At 39.4% G+C, this 22,018-nt stretch overlaps 1 protein-coding gene across 1 annotated transcript in view; it reads left to right on the top strand.

Moving 5' to 3' along the window:
* The window catches only part of SNCA (synuclein alpha), a 145,230-nt gene extending 128,025 nt beyond the window's left edge, over positions 1-17,205 (top strand). The window contains exons 6-7 of the mRNA XM_073601040.1: positions 3,711-3,791; positions 11,370-17,205. Coding sequence (XP_073457141.1) covers positions 3,711-3,791; positions 11,370-11,402 — 114 coding nt within the window. The 3' untranslated portion in view covers positions 11,403-17,205. The remainder of the gene's footprint in view (positions 1-3,710; positions 3,792-11,369) is intronic.
* The last annotated feature ends 4,813 nt before the right edge of the window (positions 17,206-22,018 follow it).

Below are 22,018 nucleotides of genomic sequence, written 5' to 3'. Positions count from 1 at the left end.
GATCAGAAAATGTGCGATCGAATTTTGTTGTCCGAAAATTTTAGAGCCAGCTCTCAAACTTTGTGTGTCGGAAATTCCGATGGAAAAAGTCCGATGGAGCCCACACACGGACAGAATTTCTGACAACACGCTCCGTTCACACATTTTCCATCGGAAAGTCCGACCGTGTGTACAGGGCATTAGGCAACAATCTTGCTGTTTAAGGCAACTCAGGTGAGTGGAAGGGGAGCAATATCAAGCACAAGTACATATTACTATCCACAGAAATTTGATAACTTTTTGAAAAATCTGAGTCCTCCCTCTGCTCAGAAGCATTGCACTGTACACTGAATGTACCCTTTACTGAGATGCAGGATATCTGATGGTGGGTTCTGCTGTGACCACAGATTGGTGGATGACTCATTGTTCTTGAATAAACATTGACCTGTCCATAGCCTGTAAAGAGTTTAAACACCCAGCTTTCTTGGGAGGCAGCAGTAGAGCAAAATTACATCACCCACACCCCTAGACGCTTTAGAAGCAGAGGGCAAGGTATTTTTTTTAACTTGATTTTAAACAATTACTTTTTGTATGGTTCTCTGCAAGCTATTTCTGTTTAGGGATGAGGGACCTTCCTATTTTCTTGGGAAATCTGCTTTACTACCTAACTCTAAATCAAGCCCTTAATACCTACCCCCTAACTAACATAACTCTTATGCCCTGTACACACGATCGGACATTCCGACAACAAAATCCATGGATTTTTTCCGACGGATGTTGGCTCAAAATGCACACGGTCACACAAAGTTGTCGGAAAATACGATCGTTCTGAACACGGTGACGTAAAACACGTACATCGGGACTATAAACGGGGCAGTAGCCAATAGCTTTCGTCTCTTAAATTATTCTGAGCATGTGTGGCACTTTGTGCGTCGGAATTGTCCACCCACGGTCGGAATTTACGCAAACGGGTTTTGTTGTCGGAAAATTTTATAGCCTGCTCTCAAACTTTGTGTGTCGGAAATTCTGATGGAAAAAGTCCGATGGAGCCAACACACGATTGGAATTTCCAACAACACAATACGATCGCACTTTTTCCGTCGGAAAATCCGACCGCGTGTACAGGGCATTAAAGAGAACTTTTAACATTTTAAGCCCACCCCACCCCAGAAAAGAGTGCCCTTAAAAAACTTAGCCTGCAACATTTAACTTCTAAAGTGTGCATAAGAATGTAAGCCATAACACTAAATAACCCTTATTCTACATACTCAACTCATCCTAAAAAGAATACTCTCCACACCAAAAATGTAAGTGCCCCACACCAAAACCGTGCAACACTAAGATTTTGGCAGCAGAAAAAGCTGATCAGAGAAAGGTAGCCTCCGAACTTTTGTTACTTCAGGTCTCCTTTAAAAATAATACATTACAGAAAATTTTCCCCAGCACACTTACCAGCTAGTCACCACAAAAACAAAGGCTAAAATTTGCATTTAAAAATATAGGCTTTTGCTTTATACTTTTGCAAATATACAGTATGTGAAGCCACGTTGCTGAGCCAAGGCACCTCTTTAGAGTGTGGTCCCTAACGCTAATCTAACAGAGTTTTCAACTTAGGAAGGGCAGGCATGCTTTGGGGGTAACCCTATATTCCTATAATATGCCTGTACACAATAGAAGCCCATACATGGTCAATGACAGCTGAAGATCTCCAGTGTGTAGCTGCACTAAACCCAACAAGCAAAGCCAATGTGGCAACCACTCAATATATCAATTAATATTTAAGGACAATCTAGTTCTGACATCAACACAATATTTTGTACTGTGCTGTAAATGTAACTGAACTGATGTGACATGTTTAATCCTGTTAGTTATACTGCTGTGCTATATCCTAAAATAAATCACAGACTTACACATTCTATTTCTCTGATATTTTTCACAAAGCCAACATATTAAGCATCTTTCTGCAACTTTTCTTGTGAGTATCCAAAATAGTAAACTAATAATTCATCCAACAAATTGTTACAGGAGTGAAAAAGTAATCTCAACTAAAGCCTTATTTAGGTTCCATTAATGCCTTTAACTGTTGGCATAACATATTTGGACAAACCCAGCATTCCATAATTCTTTGTTTTTCTAAGATAATGCAAAATTTGTCACTGCTCACAGTAATCAATTCATTTAAGTAATAAAACATTTGTAGAACAAATGTCAGAAGCATTTGGCAAGATAAACGAAAAGACCCAACTTTTTTTAAAGAGATTAATGCCAGTATCCTCAGCTCCATTAAACTGTATGCAGTGATCAGGAAAACTATTGCTGGCCGCACTGCTCTGGTCTGATTCTAGCTAAACTGGTCTAGCGACACTGTATCTGGTGTGGTGGTGATCTGAGACACTGACTGGCTGCACTATTAAGGCTTGGTCACAGGTGATGTGGGGGCAGTAACACCTCATGATTGAGCCATGGTTTTACTGCCCCTCAACCACTACCCCCTTTAGATGCAGAGGCAGTGGTCAGGGGTGTAAACATGTCATGTCTGCAATGCTTTGCAGCTGTGGCAGGCATTAAAGCCCCTGTACGCCTGCAGATCACAATCTATTCAAGTGAATAGGGGGTGCTTGTGTCGGATCCCGGGCTTAAAGCAAGTGATGAGGGGGCTCACTGGAGAGTGATGCGAACCCTCTCCACCCCCCCCCCCCCAAACCAAGTGAAGCCGACAATAATATATAAAGGGGAGAAATAAGCAAGTCCATGTTACTTTTTCATCTTCATTTTCATCAGTTTTTGTTCTTCCTCTGTGCTGCCTGGACCTCTACTCCCATGCTGCCATTTTGAAAAATTGCATTACAATTATGTTGGAAAATAAAATCCTTCCCCTGAGATCTCAGGAGAATTTTTTTTTACCAGCACATGAGTGTAATTTTCATATCGTGCATGCACGAGATGAGGCGCATGACCATGCGCTTCATCTCATTCACGTGCAGTATGACAATACTGCGAGATCCTGCAGTTTAGGTACAAGACAGGAATTGGAAACCAAAAAGGTAACTAAAGCCAGCTATAGGTCATCTTAAATTTTTACTAAACCTGCAACAGTAAAATCAGTCTGTATATGCATTAAAGCATGCTTGTTATACTCACTAAGGGGTAAATCCTGCTCATTGAATAAAAAGGCTGTTTGATCCTGTCTTCTCTGATCCTCCCTTTTTTCCACTGTCCCCAATCCATCTCCTGATAAGACAGAGTCTTTGGAGTCCCCCTGCACTTGTTCAGTTTGGTGTTTATTTTTTTTCTTGGAATAGTGCATGTGATCAGCACAGGGCCAATCAGCACTGTCCAGACAGAGGGTCAGGGGGCATGCAGTCTCATAGGACAGTCAGAGTAGAATGAAAACTCCTCCTACAAGCTTTAACCAGACACTAATAGAAGTCACAAGACAGCTATAGTATATACTACTGATGAGAAAAAGGTATTTAGCAGTTTATATTTACTAAAATAATTGTGTTTCCATGTTCTGTGTAGTATGGGAGACCAGATATAGTGAATGCAGGGTTTTGTAACACTTTAAGGTCAGCTTTAAAAAAGGGTTGCCTACACTAGGTTCTTTTAAAAACTAAATTTGTGAGAAAAAAAGTCTGCTTATATAACTTACTATATAAAACATAATGAGTTTGTTTACTGCTAGCAATATGCAGATGCATGCACTCATATGTATGTAATTTTTATTTCAGAATGAAGAAGGTTTTGGACACGAGGAAAATGCAGACAATGTGCCAGCAAATGCAAATGAGACATATGAAATGTCGAATGAGGTAAATGTTATGTCCTGTGTATTTCCAAAAATCATTGAAAAAACAAAAAAAAATGTTCTTCTGGTTGCTAAAATCAAATACATGTGATTATTATCAAACATGATTTAAAGCCCAGCCAGACTTATGCCGCGTACACACGATCGGAAATGCCGCCAGCAAAACTCCGATGAGAGCTTTTTGTTGGAAAATGCGACCGTGTGTATGCTCCATCGGTCTTTTGCTGGCGAAATTCCAGCCAGGAAAAGATTGGGACCATGTTCTCTATTTTTCGGTCGGGAAAAGTTCCTATCCGAAAATGTGTTCGTCTGTATGCGATTCAGACACGCAAAAAATCACGCATGCTCGGAAACAATTTGACGCATGCTCGGAAACATTAAACGTAATTTTCTCGACTTGTCGTAGTGTTGTACGTCACCGCGTTCATGACGGTCGAAAGTTCAGAGAACTTTTGTGTGACCGTGTGTATGCAAGGCAAGCTTGAGCGGAATTCCGTCGGAAAAACCATCCAAGTTTTTTCTCACGGAAATTAAGATAGTGTGTACACGGCATTATCCTCTCTGAGGAATTGTGTTAATGTACACAAATTAACATGTTATGTGAAATGAATTGGCTGCCAGATCTCCTGAATGCACCACAGCTGAGAAGGGTAAAGGGGCCCTTAAAAGTTACACTAATGCCGCATACACACGGTTGGAATTTCTGACAACAAATGTTCGATGTGAGCCTGTTGTCGGAAATTCCGACCGTGTGTGGGCTCCATCGGACATTTGCTGTCGGAATTTCCGAAAGCAAATGTTTGAGAGCTTCCTTCCTTCCATCATCGTCGTGACGTCACCCGCGGCCATCTCGCATCTTCTCCTATACACGCTACATTATCCGGCACTGGATGAATGCCTTACTTGTAAGTGAAACACCTGTTATTTTATCTAATAAAAGTATATTCTATGGAGAGCACTATGTTGTACCCTTTCTATTTCATATAACTCATATGTTGGGAGAGTGACTTATGCTGCCTAGTGCTCGTCCTTGTCCTGCTATTTGACCAATCTGGATCTGCGGTGAATCATCTACATGTGAGAGGCCATCCTTTACATTGGTGGAGGGATCATATAAATTTACTGAGATGTCAGTATGATGTCACATCACTCATGATCGGTCGGATTGATTGATTCACGGACTTTATATTGCTGTTTTTAATTTTTGCGCTGCATCATCTGCTTTTTATTTTTTTTATATCTTGTGCACTAGCCTAAGCCTCTTTCACACGGACTGTCCGTTCAGGTCCGCCTGTCAGTTTTTTAGGCGGACCTGAACGGACACTCCATGGAGGTCTATGGAGCGTCGGATGTCAGCGGTGACATGTCCGCTGACATCCGACCCGCTCCGATCTGAAAAAGTGTAACGGAAGAAAAACCTACTTTTCCATCCGTTTTTGGATCGGATCGGGTGACGACGGATTCTACGGTCCGTCGTCACCTGATCCCCCATAGGGGAGATCGGCGCTCTGACAGGTCCGTCGCTGCACAGTGTGCAGTGACGGTTTTCCTGCTCAGCGGGGATCGGCGGAGCGATCCCCGCTGAGCAATCGGATGTTCACGGGGCGGATCATCACTGATCCGCCCCATGTGAAAGAGCTCTAAGACATGCATTATTTTTTAATTCCCTCCCTCTCCTTTCTTCTGCTGCTCTGCCAGGATTGGACGTTCCACACCTCAGCATAATTGGGCATGCTGAAGTCATGTGGTTACTTTCCTGTCTTTTCACTGGATGTTAGAGATCATAGCAGAAGTTCAGTGTAAGAAATACACAGGAGAAAATGCATATTGACAAGGGGAGTGTAGAGGTGGGCGGGGAGTCTACTGACATCACGACTCCACCCACTGAGCTCCAGACAACAGACCCACCCACAGAATATGCAGTTTTTCAGCTCTCATAACAGACAGAGGGGAGACATTTGACAGGTAAAGATACATGCAGGAGGCATGTATATCCTTATAGATAACCCCTGTGGCAGTAGTTTAGAAAGGATGACATTGGGTTTACATCCACTTTAAGTGAACAAGCTGAAGTTAGAAGCCGAGCCAAGCTGCACCAGATTTTGCACTCTCCGGTTTTAGTAAATCAACTCTATAGCGTCCATTTAATAGAAACAGTCCACACCTTCCTTAACCCTTTGGTCGCAAACTCTGAGTAAACTTTGCACATTATCACCACCATTGTGTCTTGATCAATAAAGTGCAGCCCACCATCAACTCATAGGTGTTCACTCACCAGCTAAAAATGCCCAAAATTAAACAGATTGGGCTCAAATAGCATAAGATCTCACTTGGATGGATGAATTGGGTGCACTGAGCGTCTGTCAGGGCTGGGCTCTCAGCCCTCCCTTCTCTGTGCTCAGGCTGCTCAGCTGTTGGTTAATTGCCAGTACTCATCGTTCCACAGTGACTCACCTGTTGACCACCTCCCGCTTGTCAGACAAGCCCTCAGCTAGCCCCTTCTGGCTATTTAAACTGCCTGGTTCATTTTGTCTATGCCTTTGCCTTGGTCAACATATCTAGACTTTCTTCTGTGTTCCTGTTGAAGACTTGCCTGGCTGATGTCCCTTCTGGTTCCTGATCCATATATGAATGCCCCTAAAAATATTAAAAACCAAATAGTGTAATACAGTTAAGTACTTGCTCTTTTAAAAACTCTATGTATCCACATAAAAACAATCCACCCTTTTAGAAAGTCGTTCAATTGACGAAACACATTAGAGGCGTGGTCTATATATCTGTACATGTTAGCAGGGAGGAGTGGTGTATTGGCGGCAGCCGGTTTTGTGTAAACAGCCATGAGTATATTGTAACAGACGCTGACAGTTGCCAAGAGGATTGCTGCGTAGCTATATGTTGACTAGCCCAACAGATTGTTTTTATGTGAGCCCGTAGAGTTTTTAATACAAGTGTTACTGTACTGTATTACACTATTTGATTTTTTATATTTTTTTGGGTCATCCATATGTGTATAACAAGGAGATGCTGCTATAAGACACCTGGATTGAAGGTTGAAGGGGGAGATGCTGAACGGCCCCAATCCATCCATTCAAGTGAGATCTTATGCTATATGAGCTCAATCTGTTTAGTTTTGGGCATTTTTAGCTGGTGAGTGCACACCTATGAGTTAGTGGTGGGCTGCACTTTATTGATCAAGACATAGGGGTGGTGAAAAGAAGTTTACTCAGAGTTTGCGACCAAAGGTTTAAAGATGTGGGCTGTTTTCCGTGAAATGGGCATTCTAGGCTCGGTTCACACTGCCACGATTTGGGATCTGACTTGTGAGACCCCCAAGTCGCCTGACATGTGAAATCCCATTTTAGTCAATGGGAGCAGTCTTAATTAGCACTGAAGTTGCTCTCACTTTAGAAAAGGTTCCTGTACTACTTCAAGGTGACTTCTATCCGACTTGTGCCCATAGACTTTAATGGAAGTTGCCTTATCCTAATTGATGTGATTTGGATCCGATATTACAGGAAGATTACACAAGCATTCCATGAAGTTGCTTCAAAGTTGCGCCAAAAGTCGCGGTAAAGTCACGTGGCAAAGTCTCACTGTAAGTCACGCAACTTTCAGGTCGCGGCAATGTGAGCCGAGCCTAAAGTGGGGTACACACTAAAAGAATATCGGGCAAACGTTCGTCAGATTTTCCTCATTGTTTCACAGCAAATCGGAACCCATGAACGAGAATTCGTACAAAAATTCTCGTTTGACAAAGGCTTTTTTTTCGTTTATTGTTTCTGATCATTTTTTTTGTACAAAAATCGTATGAAAAAGGTACACATTATACAAAAATTGTTTGATCTGTTCCTGTACAAGAAATTTTGGAGTTTGTCCCTTCGGGAATTTTCTTACGAAAGTTTGGAATCAGCTGTCGAAAGTGTACACACTATACATAAATCGTATGAAAATTCTTTGGATGAAAATTTTTCTTATAGTGTGTACGAGCCCTTAGTGTTTGTTGCAGAGAATATGTTACATTTGTTTTTCTAAACACTGAAGTGAAGACTTTTACATACTGTATGTATTTTTCATGTGGAGTGGTTTGTCACAAATTTTTATTTTTTATGGTCTGAGTGCCTTATTGAATAAGGAGAAGCCTTATATATATTTTTTCTCTATGGCTACTATTTTTTGTTTATGATCTAGTCATTTTTTTTTTTTTTATCTACAGTATACAGGTTTTAGTTTCAGTTTCCATTATTCAGCACAGAATGTGGTTACATATATAAAATCATATGGTTACTTCAGTCTTTATTAGAAGTATTTAACATTTACTACGTACCTTTTAAAATGTAATACAATTTCTGCTATAAGCACCAGCAGAACTGCTGAAAAAGCAATTCAGAAGTGAATCATGTTTATCTCCATCCACTCTGTCTGTTTCACTTGCTGCCATGGTGATGCACACACGGCAGCAATTATGAGAATGTCAGAATTAAAGAAGACTAGATATAACCTATAGGTTGTCTCATTTAGTAGTTTCACATAGCTGTGCTAATTTGGCTGTACATTGGGCTCAGGGAAATGTATATAGCATTTGTCAGAGCTTTATAAAAATCTATAGCCTAAATGAAGACAACAATCCTCTTTTAAAAATAGTAATTTTTTAGCTTAGTCTAATGAGATTTAGAAATTACAATTATATGGCTGAATAAAAATGATTATTATTTTGCATTACATAGTTGGTAAAGTTGACTTAGGAAACCAATCCATCCAGTTCAACTTCAGTGTGCATGTGTGTCTTTATGCCACTACCATTTTCATATATCCATGTACATTAAATATATATATTATATACATTAAATACATTAAATATGTTTAAAAACCGCATTAAGCTGGGCTGGTGCGAAGGGGTGAAATGGTCACCTGTATTCCGGTCTGCAGTCCCGACGTACGGCGTTTCCCCTGTCCCATTTTCTCCACAGCACTTCCTAGTTCCCTGTGCATCAGTTAGCCAAACTCCTCCTACCGGTTTCGTCACACCTCGTGACTTCCTCTGGGGTGTGACAAAACCGGTAGGAGGAGTTTGGCTGACTGATGCACAAGGAACTAGGAAGTGCAATGGAGAAAATGGGACAGGGGAAACACCGTACGTCGGGACTGCAGACCAGAACACAGGTGACCATTTTACCCCTTCACACCAGCCCAGCTTAATGCGGTTTTTAAACATATTTAATGTGTAATGTGATGCGTTTTTAGTTTAAATCTTTTTAAATGGAATTACACTATTGCACGCCTCTATTATTCCCTGTATGCATATTAGGTGATCTTTGAAAATACCAGACGGAAGTTGTGGCTTCGTCACCCCTGAGCAGAGCTACGGCTCTGTGTGTCCATGCAGACACGGAGCCGCAGTTTGGCCCCACCCCCTCTCCTGATTGGATAACTGACTTTGATTGACAGCACCAATGGCACCATTGCTGTGTCTCAGGCAATCAGGAGGGAGAGTCCCGGATGGCTGAGGCATTCGTGCACATCGCTGGATAGAGATGGGGCTCAGGTAAGTATTAGGGGGGCTGAGGGGGCTGCTGTACACAGAAGGTTTTTTTATCTTAAAGCATAGAATGCATTAAGATAAAAAACCTTCTGTCTTTACAACCACTTTAACCCAAGCAGCGCGAAAGGTAATGTATTTGTCTATATTCGCTAATGACCTAATTTTTTATGTTAGGGCCTAATGAGAAAATGTAGATCATGCAGGGAACAAAAGAAGCACTCATATGATGATTTTATGACTGGCATATATGGCAATTGTGCAATCACATTTACCACTCTGGCCATTTGCTGTCTTCTCACTTGTGATCTAAGCTTTCCATTCTTTTAAACAAATGTTGGAGTTGACAAACTAAAAGAGTAACTGTTCACTTAGTGAAGAGAATGTTCACTGAGCTTGATAAATAAGGTCAGGCTGTGTTCACTTTGAATACCCAGTCATGTGCGAAGGAAATTGAAAAAATAGTTTTTTTGGCACATTATTGAATAATTGACATGAACACAGATCCACCTCCTTTACTGAGATCAGTGACTATTCACTTTGCTAAGTAAGCCGTCTCTCTTTTGGTAAATCAAGTCTATTGTCTATTTCTTTAGTCAGTTCTTGTCAAATTGTAATGCCAGTTTAAAAGAGAATTGCTGACTTTAATTTATAACCCTATACAAAATAATGTATTTAATGATGTACTTTGTTATCTGCTGATGCCCTTGAAGAGTTATATCTTGTTTACTTGTATTTCTTTGTTGCCCCTAGCCAGATACAATAACCTTTTTCAAATGAATGAAATAGATTTACGAGATAGAGAGATGTGTGTATGACTGTTATATTTGAGAAAGTCTGTAATATTAACAAAATCTGACACCTTTAAAATACTATAATATTGTTCACTGTCACTATATAACCTTCAACTTTTTTAATAGTAATAATTATTAGAAAAATTATAACATATTAAAATGTAAACTAGGATTAAACCAAGAAGGATGTTAAAAAGGTATATACAAATTGGCTAAGAGGAGAGGGCCCATAAAGGAGGGGTCAAATAGACTCCAACCATAGGAAGCACCATCCTGGTAAGTAGTAAAAAAGTGTAAAATAGAACAGTGATTTCTATGGATAAGTAATCATATATCTCATAAATACAACTATCATCTTAATAGAAATATAAAAAATGTATTAATACATGTAAAATTGAAAATCAAACAAAAACAAAAGGGCAGCTAAAGGCCCATATGTGTATAAAAACAGATATGCATAACGGAAGATTATCACACTTGTTTGGCAGATCCTGTATTCTATATTTCTATTAAGGTAGTTGTATTCATGAGATATATACTTACTTATCCATAGAAATCACTGTTCTAAAAGCCCAATCTTTCTATTTTACATTTTTTACTAATTACCGGGCTGGTTCTTCCTATGGTTGGAGTCCTTTATGGGTCCTCACCTCTAAACCATTTTTTATATATTCTACCAGGGTGGCAAACACCCATCATTTGAGCAGCCAATTTGTTAGGTTTATAACGAATCTATATTTGTTCAAGATTTCTTACATGTGTAAGCTTTCTGTTTTCTTTTTTTTTTTAAATCTACCTATTCCCTTAGGCAGATCCTGTGTAACAGGATGCATATCTGTTTTTATATACATATGGGTCTTTAGCTGCCCTTCTGTTTTTGTTTGATTTTCAATTTTACATGTATTGAATAATACATTTTCTATATTCCTATTAAAATGATAGTTGTATTTATGAGACATATACTACTTATCCATTGGAATTACTGTTCTAAAAGCCCAATTTTTCTATTTTACACTTTTTTACATGTTAAAAAGGTAAACACTCAGTGATATGGTTTATTTCCACGTTTCAACGTGGCACAAGCTCGTCTTCCTCAGTTCCTTGCTGAGGTAGATGAGCTTGTACCTCGTCAAAATGTTGAAATTGCATTTTAATCATGATTCCATTTCTGTTGTTAACTAAGAAAAGCCACACACATAAAAAAGACGTGTTAATGCAGCATTTTTTCTGTGTTTTTGTTTGATTTGTGTAGGAAGTGTATCAAGATTATGATCCCAAAGCATGAAGACTGTGAGCAAGTGGCATGGCACTAGATATTCATAATACATTCCAATGTACCTAGTCTCAGATTTTATTTCTTTTTTTATTTAATAACTGTAAAATGGAAGTCTTCCATCAGCTACATAAAGGACCACTAAATACAATCTATTGTCTGGTTAGTTAAATCCACCCCATTAAGAAGATCAGCAGTCAATGGGGTCTATATGTGTGCTATGGATGTGATGACTTCAAAGGAACAAAAAAAGAAAAAAAATCACCTAAGTGTCTATTAATGTTTGACTTTCTATTTGTATTCTTACTTGTTTACCAGTGGTTTTGTATTGTTTCTATTTTCCTACACTTTGAATGTTTCATATGTTAGTTATTGTCTTACTAAGTGAATTGATTCTCTAAGCCTGCGATTCAAATCCAATTGGGAAAATTTGTATGATGATATATTATATTGAAGCTGCTAATTGTCAATTTATACTTTTTTAACGTTCCCTTCCATTTGTTATTACTTTTTTTAAACTTTCTTTAAATAAATGACCCTTGGGCTAGTTCAGAATATCATAGGAGCATAGCATTCCCTTGGTGTAATGGCCATGAGAATGTAGATCTCACCCTGCTGATAGTAACCTAAATCCCCTTGAGCATCTGGCAGGTTCTTCAAGATGCCACCCCCCCTACTGAGTCAAAAATCCCTGACAGGTGCTGAAGAGCATTGCACTTGTGTCCTTGAAGGTAGTATGGGATTTAACTTACTGAGAGACCCAATTTGTGAAGCAAGAATACACCTGTAGGTAATTTCTTTAACTTCTGAATACAATGAATAAAGTGTGGAGTTTACCTTAAATTTCAATAAAATCAATTTAGAAATAATGTATTTTTATTTTCTACTAGGAGACTTTGTGGACACTTTTATCAGTTTAGAGGTGAAGGGATAAATGCCTTCAATCCTCACACCACTTCCTGGAACAATGTATTTGTATAACAGCCCAGCCCAGTGCCCTTCAACACCAGGGTGAAGTAATTTTATTTTTCATTTGAATTAAAAAAAAAACATTTTTAATTCAAAATCTACTTGTGGTGCATGAGAAGATTTAAGCTGGCCATGGATGAAAATTTGGGCCTTTCAGCAGGGGCTGGCCATATTTCAATCAATCTATGGCCATTTCTGTTTGAAAGGAGTTGACCTAATGATCAAATGTGTGCTTGATCAGCACTACAGCCGGTGATCGGTGTATTCTGACAATCCTCGCTATCAGAATACAATAGTGGCAGCGGGGAGGATTCCTCCATCCACTTTAAATGTATTGATGTGGGAATCCATTCGTTTTTTTGTTTTTTGTTTTTTGATCAGCTAGCTGGCGAATCACCAGCTGATTAGATTTTTAAAAGTTCACTCCTCTCTACTTACCTACTATTTGGAGATTGTTTCTAAATGTGCTGCATTTCTGAGATTCAGCATCAACTATGAACCAAACTGTTTCACTTTCAAACACTTCAATACTTTGTGTTTCTCAAATACATTAATGCTAGGGATTCACCAATACCTATTTCAGTATCGATGCCGATACCGAGTATTTTCACGAGTACCCATACTCGTGAAAATGCTCCAGACGCCGAGACTGATACTTTGCGGTGTGATTTGCATCCATACCAAATGAATGGGTGCAAATCGCACTGCTCACAGGGCTGTAGGAGATGTCCTTCGGTCCGACCCCAAGCTGACATCACTTCCACCCTATACCCACAGGAGTCCCAGAACCTCTCTTCCAACCCTGTGAAGACCTACAGCAGCCATGGTTTGCTATCATCAGGGACAGGGACACTGCAGAGATGGATTTGACTAGATATTTACTTTGTGAGTTGTTATAACATTTTAATAAACTGCCTATTGCTGCACTACATGGCACTTTACTTCCTTTACTGGATTCACACACACACAGGGGCGGAGGGGAAAATCACATGCGATTCGGACAGAATGCATTCCTGTTCAAATTGCGTGCTATTCTTTGTAGTGCGATCTATGCCCATTCATTTTGTTTGGACACAAATTGCACCGCAAAGTATTGGTATTCGGTATTGGCGGGTACTTGACCAAAAGTATTGGTACTCGCCAATAAAAAAACAGTATTGCTGCATCCCTAATCGATACTATAGAAAAGCCAGGTACATAAAAAGAGGATGAAGTACATGAACAACTAAATAATGCTTTACATGCAGTACACCATATTTGTAAATATTGCTTTATATTTTAGTTATACACAGCAGTTGTTTCAATATGTTTTGTACATTCTGGTTACTTAATAAAAATAATAAGCCCGAAAATCACTACATCAATACCTCCTTTTAGCTTTTAGACATTTTTGGGGGGAATCACTTTCCTAATTCTTCTTTAATATATTCCAAATGTAGATGGAAACCCATATTTGTTTGGGACCCTCTATATGTAGAGAGGCTATTTTTGAATTTTGAGGTTTCTCTTGCTGGTAAGTTTGAGGAGCAAGCAGATACAATGTATGAAGAGTGTTGTACTGGGAAGACAATTTAAGCCTATATCAACCAATCGGCTTTTTTTCTTACAGTCCAAGAATGTTATGGGCAGCAAAAATTCTACTTATGACACTTCTCTTACATAACTCCACATTGATTTGTATCAGGATGTGTATGTTTTCCTATAGCAGACTGACTTTCCAAAATGTTTATTGCAATGGTGGAGCTGCAATACAGGAGATGACTTTGTTACAGTTAAATAATCAGTTACCTACTGCCCATCCTTGTTGACACCTCTGGAGCTAGTGTTTGCATTTGCTCCCTCACAAATATGCAGCCATTGGCAGTAACTAACCTCGGACCTACCTTTAGCAGCATACAGCTGAGGTGTGTACCAGTTTATAAAATGGTCTATTTGGTTCTGGGTTACCTGGCCCATCTTCAAGCCTGCTGGGGTTTCCAAAACCACAAAAGGGGTATCATAGCGATTACATTAAACCAACTAACATACTGTACATTATATCAAAAACTGGGCTAGAATTAATATGTCAAAAAAGTAAACTTTTGACTTTAGGCATTGATTTACTAAAGACAAATTGACTGTGCACTTTGCAAGAGCAGTTGCTCAAGAGCTTAGTTAATGAGCAGAAACTCTGCTGACTTTCATCATCCAATCATGTTCAAGCTAAACTGCTGTGTTTTTTTTATTTCCTTGCACGTGATTGGGTATTCTTTGTAAAGTGAAGCTTTACCTCATTTACCAAGCTCATTTTACTAAGCTTTACAAAGTGCACAGTCTATTTGCCTAAGTGCTTTGTGCGTCCGCGGAGGGAATGCACGTATTCTGCTTTGGGAAACCTTTATGCTTTCCATACATGGTCCTGTTAGCATTACCCAACTTTAATCTCAAAATTGAAGTAGCCAGGGGAAAAATTCTCATCTGGACAGCAACTGCATCCAATCAGATGCAGTCACTGTTTGGGTATTCTGACAGAGGCTGTCATAATGTAATAGTTGGCAGGGGAGATTCCTACATCCATGCTGTTTAGTATGCATGGGGGAATCTTTTCATTTCTCTCATTCAACTTGTAACCTTAATGTGTATGGCTAGTTTTAGTTAATTGTGCTTTCAAATTTTAAAAATTAGGTTGATTTCCTTACCTTGGCTTTTCACCCTAGGTACAATTTTCACAGCTCCTGCTGTAAGAGATTTTGAACAAAAAGTGAAGTTAAAATAGAACTACAGGCAAATAAAAATGAATATGTTATAGATGCTGTTACTAAGTATATACTGAATTTTCATATCTTACTAAGTACATGCTGTATTATTATACAGGATTTATATAGCGCCAAGAGTTTGTGCAAAGCTTTACAACATGGGGGTATATATGTTAAGCATTGCGTAAATTGAGGGCGCTATATAAGTATCTAAAATAATACTAATGGGGGCAGACAGTACAGTCACAATACAATTCAAGACAGGAGGAATCAGAGGGCCCTGCTCGTTTGAGCTTCTGTATGTTCATATTTAAAAGAAAACTCAATATTCAATAGTTCAATTGTTCTTTAAACATACATAAAATATTTTGGTGATCCTGTCAGTTTGGGGTCCATTTCTGATAGCACCTGTACCTCCTGTAGTCAAACCACTTAGCATTGTCACCTTGTGCAGCATTTGTAGCTGCACAAGGTCTGCATGCTTGCTATGTTATCACTGATAACCCACCATGTCAAGCTTGTTAGCAGCAAGACACATCAAGCTCCAACCAGAGATGTTGTAATTGACAATATTGTTCTTTCCACATATCCTATAGTGAGGGGCTACTGTGGATCTGCAGGGCTTTCTGGGATCCTGACTACCAACATTTAAACCAAAAAGAACTCTTCAGCCCAGATGATGACATTATCACCACAAGGGCAAAAAAATGATTTCTGTACACTAGGAGCCAGGTAAGTAAAAGATAAATAAATAGAAACAGGGGGTGAGTATACAGGGAGGGAGAAGGTTGTGAAATGGTTAAGGGACTAAGAAGGTGGGGATCTTTCTCATAATATCTACTAAAATTCCAGGAAATTAAAATACAATAAAAGCACATGATTTGTTGCTGTGGGCATTTTTCTTGACTTTCTATTTCCCACGTGTCTATATATTAAACCCATGGCCTAACTATAGATTTTAGCTATGATACATTTCCTCAACATTTTACAGCCGAGCATTCGGGTTGGAAACGATTGATCTGAAAACTGGTGCATTCTCAGAATAAAGAAATTTATTTTTTGAAAAAAAAAATAACTATTTGTATAAAGACATAACATTTTTTACAATATTCTACGATTTCAAGTGTAGTCATTGATAAAATATTTGGTGCACTATAGAATGACTATCTATAAAAGGTCAGTTGTCTGCAATTATCCCATGGAAAATATTGTTCCTGAAAGTTTGTCCTATTTTTAAAGTAACTCTGGAAACTTTCTCTGCACATTATACAGTCACCATATTTGAACCAACATAAAAATAAATGAAATGTATCTAGAATTTGTAGGTTAATGAACTTTCCACCTTTTTCTCTGCTGAAGGATTTGCTGATAATTGATACCAATCAAAACTTTTCACAATCCATTATACCCATTACCGAGTATAGAGAAGTAAAACTAAACTGCAAGAGCATATTTAAAGAACACCAATAAATCTAGTTGCGTATCTCTCTTTGAATTGGCCTCCTATCTAATTTTTTAAGCACTCAGAATGGGGGAGAGGGACAGCAACCTGCAAGTCAGGACTCTTTGTTTTGCACAGTGCTGTCAACTAATGCTAAACACGCTTGAAAACATGGACAGCAGGGAGATGGCGCCATCCTTTTGCTGCTGTTCTTCCAATTGTTCAACCATGGGCTGAGACAAGAGAAAAAGTTGCTGAATCAGAAAAGGGGATTGCTAATTCTGTGATTGTAAGAAAGGTGTTAACTGTGCATAAGTGATACTTGCAGCCATTAAAAGATATGCAGAATATTTTTTTATCACATTTCACATTAATTCACTGGTCTGTGTACCTTAAACCATTTTTTTTCCACTTTGCCCTTGACAATAAACTTTCTCTGTGTATCTTTTTTTAAAATCCCTTGATATCCAGGTGGTAAAATAGAGTGTGGAGAAATTAAGTAAATTATTTGCTGATCTCTATAAAAAGATCCCAGAAATATTCAGTATGAAGGTAAAATTTTGAATAAAGCATTGGTTTGATCTATTCATATTGTATATTATTGTAATTTAACAGATGTTCTGTATTTCATTGTACATAAAGAAATAAATGTTGCTTGTGTCATAAACAAGTGAGGTGTTGTTATTTAACACAGCAGTATTTTTAGAGGGAATTTGGTGAATCAGTTTAACTCATAGTCCAGACCACAATCACACAGTGTATAGTACAGTATAACCTGATAGTCAAGGTCCATAAAGACATGGATGAGCGATTTTGGGGTGCAGGAACTTGACTGGCCTGCACAGAGTACTGACCTCAACCTGATAGAATACCTTTTTACCTTTGCAATGAATTAGAGTGGAGACTGTGAACCAGGTCTTCTAGTCCAACATCAGTGCCTGACCTCACAAATGCACTTTTGGAAGAATGGTCAAACATTCCCATAGACACACTCCTAAACCTTGTGCACAGCCTTCCCAGAAGAGTTGAAGCTGTTATAGCTGCAAAGGGTGGACCAACTCAATATTGAACCTTACAGACTAAGGCTGCATTCACACTACAGCGTTTTGAATCGAGGGCAGATTTGCAACAAATCTGCCTGTGATTTGACAGCGCCAATGTGTGAATGACAAATCGCGGAACTCGCATTTGAGATGCCATTCATTTGAATGACACCTCAAATCACAGTGTCTTCCGCGATTGTCGCAAGATAAAACGCGCTGCAATCGCGGCAATCAGCATTGCGGGAAGCATGTCGCCCAAAAAAAGCTCCTGAAATTTTTTGGGGTGACATGCTTCCCGCGATGTGGATTTCCGTGATTGCAGCACTTTTTATCATGCGACAATCGCGGCAGACCCGCACAGCTATTTGAGGTGTCATTCAAATGAATGGCATCTCAAATGCGAGTTCCGTGATTTGTCATTAACACATCGGCACTGTCAAATCGCCGGCAGGTCTGCGGCAAATCTGCCCATGATTCAGAATGCTGTAGTGTGAATGCAGCCTTAGACTGGGATGCCTATAAAGTTCATGTGCGTGTAAAGGCAGGCATCCCAATACTTTTGGCAATATAGTGTATATATGCACTTTGAAAGTCCCCTTATGGTTTGGGTAGTTCTTCCAAAAGTTGTTTCTATGTACAGTCGTGCTCATAAGTTTACATACCCTGGCAGAATTTATGATTTCTTGGCCATTTTTCAGAGAATATGAATGATAACACAAACACTTTTCTTTCACTCATGGTTAGTGTTTGGCTGAAGCCATTTATTACCAATCAACTGTGTTACTCTTTTTAAATCATAATCACAACAGAAACTACCCAAATGACCATGATCAAAAGTTTACATACCCTAGTGATTTTGGCCTAATAACATGCACACAAGTTGGCACAAAGGGGTTTGAATGGCTATTAAAGACAACCATCCTCACCTGTGATCTGTTGGCTTGTAATTAGTGTGTGTGTATAAAAGGTCAGTGAGTTTCTGGACTCCTGACAGACCCTTGCATCTTTCATCCAGTGGTGCACTGACGTTTCTGAGCAAAAAGCAAAAAGAATTGTCATAGGATCTGCGGAAAAAGGTAGTTGAACTGTATAACACAGGAAAGGGATATAAAAAGATATCCATGGAACTCAGAATGCCAATCAGCAGTGTTCAAACTCTAATCAAGAAGTGTAAAATGAGGGGATCTGTTGAAACCAAACCACGGTCAGGTAGACCAACTAAAATTTCAGCCACAACTGCCAGGAAAATTGTTCGGGATGCAAAGAAAAACCCACAAATAACTTCAGGTGAAATACAAGACTCTCTGAAAACATGTGGTGTGGCTGTTTCAAGATGCACAAAAAGGAGGCACTTGAAGAAAGATGGGATGCATGGTCGATTCGCCAGAAGAAAGCCATTACTACGCAAATGCCACAAAGTATCCCGCTTACAATACGCCAAACAGCACAGAGACAAGCCTCAAACCTTCTGGCACAAAGTCATTTGGAGTGATGAGACCAAAATTGAGCTTTTGGCCACAATCATAAACGCTACATTTGGAGAGGAGTCAACAAGGCCTATGATGAAAGGTACACCATTCCTACTGTGAAACACGGAGGTGGATCGCTGATGTTTTGGGAATGTGTGAGCTACAAAGGCACAGGAAATTTGGTCAAAATTGATGGCAAGATGAATGCAGTATGTTATCAAAAAATACTGGAGGAACATTTGCATTCATCAGCCAGGAAGCTGCGCATGGGATGTACTTGGACATTCCAACATGACAATGATCCAAAACACAAGGCCAAGTTGACCTGTCATTGGCTACAGCAGAATAAAGTGAAGGTTCTGGAGTGGCCATCTCAGTCTCCTGACCTCAATATCATTGAGCCACTCTAAGGAGATCTCAAACGTGCCGTTCATGCAAGACAGCCCAAGAATTTACAGAAACTGGAGGCTTTTTGCCAAGAGGAATGGGCAGCTTTACCATCTGAGAAGATAAAGATCCTCACCCATAAATACCACAAAAGACTTCAAGCTGTCATTGATGTTAAAGGGAGCAATACACGGTATTAAGAACTGGGGTATGTAAACTTTTGATCAGGGTCATTTGGGTTGTGATTATGATTTAAAAAGAGTAAACACAGTTGACTGATAATAAATGGCTTCAGCCAAACACTAACCATGAGTGAAAGAAATTTTTTTGTGTTATCATTCATATTCTCTGAAAAATGCCCAAGAAATCATACATTCTGCCAGGGTATTTAAACTTATGAGCATGACTATATATTTATGGGATGTGGTGTATGAAATGAACATGAGAATGTTTTTCTTTGAAGTATTAAACTATACACGTAAAAATTGTGTGCTTCATATGCCACAGTTACCAGATAGCGAAAAACTTGTATACTGCATCTCTACTCAAGAGATTTTTTTATGAACACAAACTTGTCCACATTATTCTTTGTAAAGAATCATTAATGAGCAGAAGGTACTCATCAACAGATACTATCATTCACCTTAACATGTTTTTTTTTTTTTTTACATGCTAGGTCCTGACTCATAAGATCAGATGGATAATGTCTGATTGTAAATGCCTCCTTCCTAACAATACATCACAAGCACTCTTTAGACCTCTTTGTGTCATCTGACTACAATCATATTGCATTTTGTAAAGAGAATGTTATAACACAACACAACTCCAACACATACATTCCATGTGAGCCATTACATACACATTTGCAGGAGTAGGCGTAGATGTTTCTATAGGCTCTCATCGTCTGTTTCTATTGCTCACCCAGATGCTTGAATTTTAAAGCAAACATGTCAGGGGAGAAGGCTACCATTTTAACATTTTAAATTGCTGACCCCTCCTTGCTTTTTTAATACTTGCCTTGGCTAGTCACATGATGTGCAGAGTCATCTTCCTCTTAGGATCTTTTCTGCCAGTCGCCAATGATGCAAAGAGTGATGATGACATCAGCACTGCTCTGTATCAGTACATTGTGAATGCAGGGAAATAATGATAATGTATATACAGTGGGGACAGAAAGTACTCAGACCCCCTTACATTTTTCACTCTTTGTTATAATGCAGCCATTTGCTAAAATCATTTAAGTTCATTTTTTTTTTCTCATTAATGTACACACAGCACCCCATATTGACAGAAAAACACAGAATTGTTGACATTTTTGCAGATTTATTAAAAAAGAAAAACAGAAATATCACATGGTCCTAAGTATTCAGACCCTTTGCTGTGACACTCATATATTTAACTCAGGTGCTGTCCATTTCTTCTGATCATCCTTGAGATGGTTCTACACCTTCATTTGAGTCCAGCTGTGTTTTATTATACTGATTGGACTTGATTAGGAAAGCCACACACCTGTGTATATAAGACCTTACAGCTCACAGTGCATGTCAGAGCAAATGAGAATCATGAGGTCAAAGGAACTGCCTGAAGAGCTCAGAGACAGAATTGTGGCAAGGCACAGATCTGGCCAAGGTTACAAAAAAAGTTCTGCTGCACTTAAGGTTCCTAAGAGCACAGTGGCCTCCATAATCCTTAAATGGAAGATGTTTGGGACGACCAGAACCCTTCCTAGAGCTGGCCGTCTGGCCAAACTGAGCTATCGGGGGAGAAGAACCTTGGTGAGAGAGGTAAAGAAGAACCCAAAGATCACTGTGGCTGAGCTCCAGAGATGCAGTTGGGAGATGGGAGAAAATTGTAGAAAGTCAACCATCACTGCAGCCCTCAACCAGTCAGGGCTTTATGGCAGAGTGGCCCAACGGAAGCCTCTCCTCAGTGCAAAACACATGAAAGCCTGCATGGAGTTTGCTAAAAAAACACCTGAAGGACTCCAAGATGGTGAGAAATAAGATTCTCTAGTCTGATGAGACCCAGATAGAACTTTTTGGCCTTAATTCTAAGCGGTATGTGTGGAGAAAACCAGGTACTGCTCATCACCTGTCCAATACAGTCCCAACAGTGAAGCATGGTGGTGGCAGTATCATGCTGTGGGGGTGTTTTTCAGCTGCAGGGACAGGACGACTGGTTGCAATCGAGGAAAATATGAATGCGGCCAAGTACAGGGATATCCTAGACGAAAATCTTCTCCAGAGTGCTCAGGACCTCAGACTGGGCCGAAGGTTTACCTTCCAACAAGACAATGACCCTAAGCACACAGCTAAAATAACGAAGTAGTGGCTTCACAACAACTCCACGACTGTTCTTGAATGGTCCAGCCAGAGCCCTGACTTAAACCCAATTGAGCATCTCTGGAGAGACCTAAAAATGGCTGCTCACCAACGTTTACCATCCAACCTGACAGAACTGGAGAGGATCTGCAAGGAGGAATGGCAGAGGATCCCCAAATCCAGGTGTGAAAAACTTATTGCATCTTTCCCAAAAATACTCATGTATTCTGTACTCGCTGTATTAGATCAAAAGGGTACTTCTA

Source organism: Aquarana catesbeiana, linkage group LG01 (assembly GCF_042186555.1).
Source record: "Aquarana catesbeiana isolate 2022-GZ linkage group LG01, ASM4218655v1, whole genome shotgun sequence".
NCBI lineage: Eukaryota > Metazoa > Chordata > Amphibia > Anura > Ranidae > Aquarana > Aquarana catesbeiana.
This window is presented reverse-complemented; position numbering and strand designations above follow the sequence as displayed.